This window comes from Quercus robur, chromosome 5 (genome assembly GCF_932294415.1).
Source record: "Quercus robur chromosome 5, dhQueRobu3.1, whole genome shotgun sequence".
NCBI lineage: Eukaryota > Viridiplantae > Streptophyta > Magnoliopsida > Fagales > Fagaceae > Quercus > Quercus robur.
Window position 1 is genome coordinate 59,739,234 of NC_065538.1, and position 12,027 is coordinate 59,751,260.

A 12,027-nucleotide genomic window follows, 5' to 3' on the forward strand; every position below is an offset into this window, starting at 1 on the left:
CTCTTGCTCGTGCTCAATTTCCCGATCCTAGTCAAACCCAATTCATAGGATTGCAAGTTGCCAACCAGCTCTATCAAAGAAATTTTGTCGATGTCCTTTGATTCCTTAATAACAGTGATCTTAGCATGGAATCTCTTTGATAGAGATCCAAGCACCTTTCTTATAACCTTAGGTTCGGAAATGGTTTCCCTAAAATTAAAAGCAAAGTTAACAATGTCCTTCAACTTAACATAGAACTCATCAAGTGACTTGTCCTCGTCCATCTTTATTTTTTCAAAACTCATGGTAAGCCTTTGAAGTTTTGAATTCTTGACAGCCATAGTTCCTTTGTAGGTTGTTTGGAGGATAGTCCATGCTTCCTTAGCAGTTTCAGTAGAGGATATCTTCTTGAACTCCTCATTGGTGACCACACTGAATAAAACATTCAATGCTCTGCTGTTAAAGTTTGTTGCTTTGATCTTAGCATCATCCCAATCAGTCAGCGCTTTCTTTGGCTTAGTCTAGCCAATCTCCACATCTTGCCACACCTTCTCATCTAAAGACTGCAAGAAAGCACTCATGCATACTTTCCAGTATACATAGTTAGTGTCATCAAATAAATGAGGTATAATTAAGGTCTATCCATGACAAATAGGGTTCAAGGGATCACACAACAAAGATAAACCCTAATCAGAGTGTGCTTGCTCTGATACCACTTGATAGGCCAAGAATGTATTCACCCCTTTGATAAATTAATTAATTAATTAGCCAAGTGAAATTAATTGAAATTAATTAGATTTAATTTCATGCAATAAGCGTGGTAGCACAAACAAATCACCAACTAAGTTAAATGCAACAGAAAATAAATTTGACACGGGTAATTTGTTTACGAATGGGGAAAACCACCAAGGCGAAACCCCACTGAGTGAATTTAAGGTCACCACTCCCGATAATCCACTATTATCAAAACAAGCGATTACAAGTAAAAGAAATCCTAGTGCCTAATACCAACCTATAGTTGAACCCTTACCCCAATGTCCAATTGGACTTGTAATGTAGTGACAATCTCTCATTTCAATGCACGACTCCCAGTATGTGACCAACAAATCGATGCACGGATCTAAGTACGTGACTAGCATACCAACTTGAGGAAGATGTTAGTTGCAAAGTTCTTCTATTCATCCAAACGATGAAGATTAAGAAGCTCCTTGATTACAAAACTCTTGGCGCAAAGACGTAGTAACTTCTACGATGAATATGATGAACTAGGGCAAGTTTTGTCTCCGGTCACAATTTGCATGCACAATGACTTTGCATCAAGTTGCATAACCTTGCATCACCTTTGACAGCCCTTACAATAATCCTTATATATGTTTAGGGGTTGCGAGAAAAGAAACCCTACACAAATAACTTGGATATGCGTGAAAAAAAGAATTGGAAATCTGAATTTCATAATTCTCGATAGATACTGTTTCTGTTGAGTAGTTGTCGAGATTCCTTAATACACCTTAATAGATATGATCTGTCGAGCTATTTGTTAAGATTTAATGAACAACACTTCTTCACTTGTTTCTTGGATATATTTGCATGGGTTCAATACTAGACTTGAACTCTTATTCTTTGAAGTATTAAACCATCCTAAATCTACCTAATTACAAGTAAAGTGCATTTTGTCAAGTTTGGTTTGTTTAAACCCTAAAGGGAATTACTTTTTGAAAAATTCTTAATTTACATTGTACTAGCAATGTAAGATTTACATTTATTAAGGATGTTTGCGGTGCAATGCGATGCGGTGTTAGGCTATTTTTAGCACCGTACTTTGCGTTTCAGTTTAACTAAAATCATAACTACGATGCATCTCATTTTGTGGTTACATATGCAGTGCGGTTTAGAGTTTAGCCAAAATCATAACTGCACTGCACTTCATTTTTGCGGTCACATATACAGTGCAGTGTATAAAATGTGGTTTGAAGACGGTATATTTTTCAAATTTTGGGCTTTTCCTGCCCAGTCCAAAACTAATTTTCCCTTTGTTTTGGGCCCAATTTTAAGCTATTGGGCTAGTTTTTCTTTATTTTGAATTGACTTTAATCAACACTTGCTAGGACTATTAATTTTTTTTTTAAACTAGGGTTACTAAACTATTAATAATATATTTAATATTTTAAAAAAATTATATTAATATATAGAGAGGGTGCAATTTGTGCAATTTTTATTATTAGAAAACTGCAAACAACACTACACCATGCATTGCGGTGCAGTTATGCCATTTTACGGGCAGTTTCGGTGCAGTTTTTATAGTTTGTGTGATTTGATGGACACCCCTAATCATGGATAGTACAATATAAATCTATAATTAGTCTTACTTTTTTTGTCTTCTTATCTATGTCATGGGGTCAAACAACTTAAGTTTGGGAACTAATATATGAATTTTTTGGAGCCTTGGCACCACACAATGCTCGAGCTATATATTGCCTATGTGAGTTGTGACCTACATTAAACCGTATTACATATTTACATATTTAGCATCAAGTGAGCGGTAATGAAAATTTAATAAGCTCTTTTTTGGGAAAGTAAATTTGCAATTATATCGTATATTTGACTTACTTTTTCTTTTTATAGACCCTAATTTCTTTTAAATACATATCCACAAGACAAAATTAAAGCACATTTGAAACTAGCTCAAGAATTGTTAAGAGCTTTGTAGTTTAATTGGAATTTTCTCTTGCATAAAGTGCATAGGGTTAAGAATCTATGGCTTTCAAAGCGTTTTTTGTGTTTTATATCTCATTACATTTTGCTTCATTCCATAATGATGCCATTGTAAAAGGGAATAATCTCAATCTTTTGATTTCAGAAAGGAAGCAAGAAACACCACTAAAACGAGTTTTGGTATTTCTATTGTATTTTTGTTCATACATGCTTGTCAATAGTTTTACTTGTGAAACTAATATTACATTATTCTATGTCCAAAAAAAAATAAGCTAAGAATTCCATGTCAATTTAGTGCAGTAGTAATTACAATTTTCATTGCTAACAAAGTATTTGCATTTCGTTATAGCCTGAGATTTTGTCTAACAATAATAAGGTTTTTGCAGACTGAGCATGGAGACACCTATGATTGCATCAATGTATATGAGCAACCTAGTTTGAAACATCCTTTACTTAGGAATCATAGAATTCAGGTTCATATTTTTACGTTATTAATTTGTGTTTAGTTTTTTCTTTTAAATTCAAATTTCTTGATTGGCTTTGGAGTGAGAGGTTTTCTTTCATGGTGTTTTAATTGGTGTTTCTAAACATTCTTAGCGTAAGATGTGTAGTTTATTTTTGTTCATTTCTCTCTTTAAATTTGGTCCACAAAAGATTACTCTATACCCTAAAAGTGTAGAATTAAGCAATGTGTTAATTGTGGGAGTGGGACTCCTATTGTTTGTCTCCGCAATTAATTAAGTTAATTTATATTATTCCTTCGATGATTAAATTTCAAAGTATTCTAGAAAATGATCAGCGTGTGCACAAGTATGCACTGTGCACATCAGAATTAAATGTTTGATTGTGGAATAGTGTAATACAAAAGAAATTAAGTGTGCGTATCAATTATGTAAAAACTTTTGTTGCTACTGTAACAACTCGGATGCTTCTATAATAATATTTCATTTTGTAACGATTTGTTGATATACTAAAGTATAGAAAATTCTCAACAGATGAGACCCAGCCATAAAATAAGAAAAATGATAGCTAAAATGAAACACAAGAAGCTGCCGCCTGGTGTCCAACATGCAAAGATAAAGTTAGATGAAGCGTGCCCAAAAGGGACTATCCCTGTTCTGAGAGTCGTAGACAAAGATCTATCAAAGAATGTATCAAATTTATATAAGCCTCAATCAAATGAATGGAATCAGAATTTAGAAGTAAGTGAGTTATGGCTTTCTATGTTTAATATTAGAATATATATATATATATATATATATATTGTTTACCTTTCTTGTATTTGTTTTTGTAATACAGTTAAGAGTCCTCTTACCTTTAATGGAAATTACTCTCATAGTTTGCAGGGATATTTACACAAACAACCCCAGACAAAAAATATCAATCAAATTTGGCAACAATTAGTGTATATAATCCACAAGTTGGACCTCACCAATATAGTTCAGCTGCGATCTCAGTTGAAGCAGGAAATGGAGCTGACTTCAATCAAATACAAATTGGGTGGACTGTAAGTATTAAGTTAGAGAAATTATTTGATAATTATTTAGTTAGCACTATTGTTTATTTGATGATATCTTACTTCTTTATATATATATATATATATATATATAATAAATTGGATAGCTTTTATTATTATTATTATCTAAAATAATAAATTCAAAAGTTACAATGGAAGAGGGCTATTTAAAATTTAAATCTATCATTTAGATACACCTAAGTAGTGCTAATTGAACTATAAGATTCTTGGTTAATTTTCCTACAATTGAATTACAACATTATTTCAACTTTATCATTAACTACGTGCATGATCAAAGAAAGCTTGATATAGTAAAAGTTAAGCTCCATTCGAAACTAGTCGACATGACTCGTTGTTTGTTTCAATGGAAAACTTTGTGTAAAAATAATTTTTTGTGTTTAACAGTGTTTAGTGATGTAAAAAAAATGAGTCAAAGAAAAACTATATTTAGTCAACATAGAAAATATGACTTATTTTAAGAGATTATTTTCCACTAAATTTTTTTGAAAAACAACTCTATCTCACAGTAAGCTAAGGAAGTTAAGAGATTATTTTTCAACTTATTTAAGGATACTACCAAACGTTAGAAAATGAAATAGTTTTTAAGAAAATGCTTTTTGAAAAAATGCAACACATTTTCTAAAAAACATCATTGCTGAAACAAACGAGCTAATTGTGGCTTCTTATTTTAGGAATGACTTTTTTGCAAAATTTTGTAAGAGAGCAATATAGAAAACAGTAATTAATATTGATAGGCCATCAAAATTTGATGGTAATAACATACACTAATGAAGAAGTGTGTCAACCACAAGATTTTTATATATGTTAGAATTATAGTTAAAGGATCAAATTAACTATTTTTTAATAGTTTAAACTTTTGAGAAAATCAGTAATTTATCATAGTATCAGAGCAAAAAAATCTAAGTTCAATCATTATCTCCACTTTACCCTCTCATTTAAAATGTTAAAAAAAATCACAATCAGCGAAATCGGTAACTATTTGTAAAATTCTTCAGGTGTACCCAGACTTATTCAATGGCGATACACGCACCCATTGGTATTTTAAAATGATTAATGTAAGTACTTTTATCTCTAAACAGATTTAACGTTCTTGTTAGGATTTTTTTTTTTTTGGACAAATACAATGTACTAACTTAATTTGAATTTTACACTATACATGGACTAGAACGGCAATTTGTCAGGATGTTATAATCTCAATTGCTTGGGCTTCGTACAAACTAATACCCAAGTTGCAATTGGCACTGCTATGGATAAAGTCTCTAAATACAGTACTGAAGACCAAGTTGTTTTCCGTTTCAGCATTATTCGTGTAATACTTTCCATCTTTCTTTCATATATATATGATCTTCCATTGGTTTTTCCTTATTTTCTTTCTTTTTGGGTTTTTGATTATGTGATATGATAACAATAGGACGAAGGAAGTGAAGTAAGAAATGCTTCATGGTGGCTGGTTGTTTTTAATGATGATAATGATTATGATCCGATTGGGTATTTTCCTGCCACACAATTTAACGAGTTAGCTGGAGGAGCAGACAAATTGCAATGGGGAGGCTATGTTCTCAGTAGTAGAGATGATAATACCAGCCCTCCTATGGGCAGTGGACATTTTGATAATGGCGTATATCAACGTACCTGTTTCATGAGTCAAGTTGAACTTGTAGATCACAATTTTGACTTAGTTGATTCACCAACTGGTGTTCAAACTGCCATGTCCCGTTGTTACCTTGAAGGAGATGAGTCATACAAAAACGACGGCAAAACGGGTTATAGCTTTTGTTTTGGCGGAACCGGTGGCTCCCAGTCAGACTGTGAACAAATTGTATATATGTAATTTAATTATAATATAATTCATGTAATCAATATCATTAATCATCTATAAATATATATATATATATATATGTATGTATATAAGTAGAGACTTTATGTGTGAGAACATGAGATTTTGTCATGTGACTTCTTCTTTGATCACTTTTATTTTTTTATAAGAAAAAAAATTAAATTAACTTCTAACTTGTCATTTAGCATTTAACACTCTTTTTCACTCTTCATTGTATCAAGACATTTCTCAAGTGTTACATTAGAGATAAAGACTAATCAATACACACACATTTAGCCCCTTTATTTTTATATCTTTTCATTAATTTTTTTTTTTTTTTACTGTTACCCAAAAAATCATATTAACTTATTTTTACTACTATCTCATTAATTACAACTTGCACAACAAATTTTTCTTTTCTTCATGTCTTTTATTATACCCACTGTTTTAGTATTAAAAACAAAAGCAAAAAAATAATACTACATTCGTCTCAGTTTGTTTGTTGTCTATTCCATTTTAAGATATTCCAAAATATTGCCTTATTTCTAAAAATAAAAATGATTAGTTTACTAATGTTCCTATTATACCCCTATTTTATTTTCAAAACTTTTTGAAAAGAAACCTAAATAATATTTTTTTAAAAAAATCAATTTAATTGGAGCACCTTTTTAGTTGTCTCATTAAGAATAATTCTCTTTAAAAAGCTGATAAATTTATTTAATGGTAGTTTTGTAAACTTATACATTTTTATAAGGCACAAGACAATAAACGATGTTCCCTTAAAAAGTTTGACTTTTCAAACAGGACAAACAAATTGGAACGAAGGAAGTGATAATAATAATTGCAGACCACAAGGACGTACCCAAGCGAGGGCCAGGCCCCCTTGGGTCCATTTTCTTTTTTAATACAGTTATTATCTATATATATATATATATATATATATATAAAACCGAAACTTTTAGAGCTCCCACATTTTTCCACATCAGCATTATTTAAAAAAAAAGATTATTAAAAAAAAAAAAGTAAAACCCTTTTCTGACCCAATAACTATTTCTCCAAAAACAAACCCGATAAAACCTATTTCTCTCCCTCAAACGCAAACGTATCTCTCTCTGTCGTTCCCCCCACTCCTCTTCTACCTGTGGCTCTGCTACCCCAAACAAATTCTATTCTACAAAAAATACAGAACCGCCGCATCCAAAAAAAAAAAAAACACAGAGCCGCGAAACGCCGAGACAGAGATAGCAATTTGATTTTGAGGGTCCTTCACCATTCTCTTTGATTTTCGGGTTGTGGCCTACTTCCTCTCAAAAGGTAATTCTCCTCCGCCCATAAACACCGCTGCTGATGGGTTCCTACTCTTTCTCTAATAAAAAAAATTCCTCCACCGATGGGTTCCCATTCTTTCTTTGATTTTTTGTTATACGTTTTCAAAATTTATAATTTCAGTTGGCTTTGGTTCTAGATTTAAATTCAGAAATTAGGGCTTAGAAAATAGGATTCTGATGTGATTGATTAAATGTTTTCGTTTATATATATATATATATATTTTAATTCATCTCTTTGGATTTAAATCATTCAGTTTCTTTGCAGAGATGAAGTGGAATACTCTAATTTCATCACAGCAAAGGTATTAATTTCTTTTTCTAATATTCTCTTCAATTATGGTTTGTTGTCAAGTTAGGAATTTTAGTTCATACCCCTTTTCCTCTCTAAACGGGCATAATCCAAAGAACCCAACGACATCGCAAATTGTCTTCTGGAACAAATCGATCTTCCTTTTATTCAAAACATACAAAGTCTTCCATATGTTATTCAAAATCCAATTTTGTTTGACAAATTCACCAGCTTTCTTGCTTTTTCTCTCTGTAATTCTCTCTTTCTCATGTTTTTGCTGGTATAATGGTTGAGAGAATGATGTAAGAATCGGTATCCTTTGTGAAAATAAGCCAACCCTAAGTGTTTGACAAAATGACCCAGAGAAATTAGAATCAATGAAAATTAAAGGTTTGGTAAAAATTTTATGTCTGTTTTGTTAAAATCCTCCCCATCACCCTAAGTGTTTGACAGAATGTCTCAATGAAATTGAAATCTTTTTTTTTCTTACCATGTTGTAATAATGAAATTCATTCTCATTTAAAGTTGCTGCAAAATATGTTTGTATGGCATTGTTACCGTATTGTTGGAATTAGAGATAAGTCAGACTTCATCTATTTGTTTTTTCCATACTCTAATCCTGTTTTATGGAGGACTTTTGGATTGAACTTCAGCTTTAGTTCATGATTTTTGTAGCAATCATCAAATGTTTTTTTTATAGCCCAATTTAATAGGTGTCTCTTTTCTTATCTTTGGGTTGCTACTGATGGCTATAATAAATTTTTGGACTTGGATATGTGACTTTTTGTTAGAATAATACACTTATTGGTATTTGATGCAAGTTTCCTAAAGTTTAGGACTTTTGGATTGAACTTTCAGCTTTAGCTCATGATTTTTGTAGCAATCATCAAATGTTTTTTTTATAGCCCAATTTAATAGGTCTCTTTTCTTATCTTTGGGTTGCTACTGACGGCTATAATAAATTTTTGGACTTGGATATGTGACTTTTTGTTAGAATAATACACTTATTGGCATTTGATGCAAGTTTCCTAAAATTTATGTTGGTTGCAACTTGGGTTCTTATTGTTGTTAATTGTTCTGCTGATAGGTAGCACTTTGATTTTCTTGGAAGGATTGCAAAAATATGTCTTTAACTTAATGGAATTCCCCGTGGGATGTAATGATAGTGTTGGGCAGTTAGGGAAACAACACTTTTGAAATTTAAAAGGGGTATGAACTAAAATTTAAAGAATTTTTTCTTTTAAAAATTCTGTCATACTCTACATTGTTATACTTATCCCTTTTTCATCGCAGGTGAATTTTAGTTCTTTTAAACTTAATCATGTCACTTTAATTTTCAAGTTTTGTTTTCCCTCTTATCTATTCTGATATTCGTAAGGGGGAGTGAAATTGAGGAATTCTGTCGGTTTGATCTACTTTTGGTTTTTTGGGTTGCTCTGGTTGAATGGTTGGCCTTTGGTTCAACACCCTTAAAAAGGGGTTTTTAGCAAATTTTTAATTGTGTAGTTTTGGTATTTGATGTTCTCCACCGTAAGAATTCTCAGTTTATGCTCTATTTGTATTAACATGAGACCTTTATTATTATTATTATTTTATTTTTTTTGGGGATTTAATTAAAGTTTCTAGGTTATCTCAAGCTTTGGTTTCATGTTTAGTCTCTATTTATTTTGTATTTTAGTTTGACCGAATCTTCTTTAATAGTAGCATCTTGATTTTTGAGGGGTTTTATTTGATTCTTTGTTTGGTTGCAGACCCCAGCTTCTTTTCCAATTTCCTCCTTTAGTAACCCACGGATTATTTTCTGCTTTCTGTTATGCACAGTGAAAGACCAAATCTATATAGTTTAGAAGCTATCTGTAAATCCCAGCAATAGCAAAGTGAAAAGGTAGAGCTATTTAAGATAGAAATTATGAGAAAATTTTACTAATGATAGAAGATTTTCTGTTGTGATTATTTAATGCAAATTGTTGGTATGGGTTGCAGGGAAAAGAAAGCTATGAGTAATGGACATAGACATGAGTTATTAAAACACTAAACAATTGTATCTTTTTGGTGGTTTGCTATTGGTAATTCTTTTCTTCACAATCATGCTATTGTTTTCTGTTTTTAATTTTTAATTTTTATAATAACAAACATTTATAACTAAAGCATTGAAATATTTTGTGCACACCATGTGTTTGAGAAAATGCCTTGCTTACTCTTGCATTAGTTTGTAGCCACTTTATGGTTTGTGCATCTTGGTTTTAATTGATACTGGTTATTGACTACTTTTTGTTATGTATCAATCATAAGTTATGATGATACAAAAAATATTCTGTTTGTACCCAACGATCGGAAAAAAATATGTTTTGCCAAGTCATTAAAGGATGAAGAAACTCTTAGATGTCAGTTCTGCTAAATAGCCAATGTACTTAATCAGTAGATTTGATTTCAATTGCCAGATTTTCAATTGATATAGAAATAATGGAATGATGGATTGTTGTTCTTTTCAAATTTTTTTTATAATGAAAGCCTTATGGTCAAAGCACAGTTTGTCAACGTTACTTTCAACTTTCAAGCATTCAAATTTAGATAGGTGCTTGGTAGAACTTTGTTTCTAAGGTATTTAATTCAATGCATTGAATAGTCTTTTTTCTTATTTTCTGCCAAATAATGCAGTGGCTTGGTATTCAAACTAATATTTTCAATGCTTCGTTCTTTGCTCTCTTTTTATTTTGAAAAATTTTTTCCTGGGCTGAATGAGTTGTCCTCTATTAAGGTTACAACTGAGACATTATATAGCACTTACATCAATTCAAATGCCTACGTAAAGCTTTACATGAATCATTCTTCTTTTTTCCTTGCTTTAGCCTCTTTTTCTATTTGCTAAGATAGAGTAAATTTGTGGTTTGTTGACAGTACTTGCTACATGCAATGAGAATTACTATAGTTCACAATCGAATGAGTTTTACCATAGTTAACAAATGAGTTTCTTCTGGAACATCTGACTCCTCCTGCCAACAGTTTGAAGCCATGTCATATCATGTACAACAATGAAGATGACAATGGGAGAGATATTTTCCAAAGATTATATTGAAATTTTATTGTTTAATAGATTGTGCTGATTTTTTTTTCGACCCAATTGTTTTTATGTAAATAATTATATTAGAGGGTACTTGTGTCTGTTTTGTATTCTATATTTGATTGAATTGTAGTTTAGATGAATCTTTGGGTTTGGAACAGGATATGGAGTTCATACATAACCCATTTTGGTCCTTAATTGTATTGTGGAAAAATTTATTGCAGAGAGATGATTAGAGTCAAAATAATTATGCTGCTACGACAATTCTTATAATTCTTTTCAATTAGAGTATGAAATTGAAATTTTGAAATTTTTTTGCCTGTTCGTTGTTGGTGCTTCTAACTATTGGAAAATTTCATTTATTGTTGTTTTCGTTATCAATCTGTTCTATTGCCAGGCTTACCAAAAAACACTTTTTAAAGTTTTTCTTTTTTCAATTTATTGGAAATATTGATTAATTCTTAAGATTTAATTCTTCATTTTATTTTAAACTTAAGTTTGATTTCTATTTTTCATTAAGTAATTTAATGTTTCATCTTTATACAAAATAGTTTTCCCGTGCATCGCACGGGTTAGCGACTAGTATATTTTATTTTTGTAATTGGGTTCTCTTCCAAAACCTTAGGCCCCCTTTTTCTCCAATCAACTTAGCTAGTTTAACCCAAATAGCAACTATCCAACCTAAAAACTTAACAATAAAACTAAAAACATTCACAATGATGATTGAATTTTAGCAAAAAACTATTTTACTACCAAAGAACCAAAATATCATGTGTTATAGGAGAAGTTAAAGCTAAATTTGTTGCAACTATTGTAAATTGGTATAAATACTAGCTAGTTAACTGTAGCAAGTTGTTAAAAATAAAATACAATATTTTATTAAATTATATCTCCTCCTTCAATTAAAAATTTTAAATTCTTTCTCTACCTTTATTATTTTAATGAGTTGTTTATATTATTTTAACTGAAGTGATAAAAAGAATATTTGATATTGGGTGTATTGTAAAATAAGGTAATAAAATAGATAAAGTAGCTTTTTGAGGTGCTAAAAACTAAAACTTTTAGCACTATCACTGTGAATGCTCTAACTTCAACAACAACGAAAATCCTAGCCAATCTAGTATTAAAAAAAAAAAAAAACATTTTTTTGTTTTTGTTTTTGTCTTTGTTGGTAGATAATTGCATCTTAATATATTTAGAAATAACGATTTTGTGTATTTATAATATTTTAATACAAATGGATGCCTATTTGGAGTTTTTTTTTTTAAAGACTCTGGCCCCTACTAACTTAAAATCTTGGGTTCA

The 12,027-nt window shown here is 30.9% G+C and overlaps 1 protein-coding gene and 1 long non-coding RNA gene across 3 annotated transcripts; both read left to right on the top strand.

The window, feature by feature from the left end:
- Positions 1-3,698: 3,698 nt before the first annotated feature.
- Positions 3,699-6,059, top strand: LOC126728459 (uncharacterized). The gene is made up of 5 exons (XM_050434273.1): positions 3,699-3,893; positions 4,031-4,198; positions 5,224-5,283; positions 5,394-5,537; positions 5,640-6,059. The coding sequence occupies exons 1-5, from the start codon at positions 3,714-3,716 to the stop codon at positions 6,057-6,059; spliced, it is 972 nt and encodes a 323-aa protein (XP_050290230.1). The 5' UTR covers positions 3,699-3,713.
- Positions 6,060-7,127: 1,068 nt separating this feature from the next.
- On the top strand, positions 7,128-10,882 carry LOC126726494 (uncharacterized). 2 transcript variants are annotated; one of them, XR_007655938.1, is made up of 4 exons: positions 7,128-7,358; positions 7,638-7,674; positions 9,413-9,727; positions 10,560-10,882. It is a non-coding gene; the product is annotated as an uncharacterized LOC126726494 (long non-coding RNA). The 2 variants fall into 2 exon arrangements; XR_007655937.1 differs by having other exon boundaries at positions 9,413-10,882.
- The last annotated feature ends 1,145 nt before the right edge of the window (positions 10,883-12,027 follow it).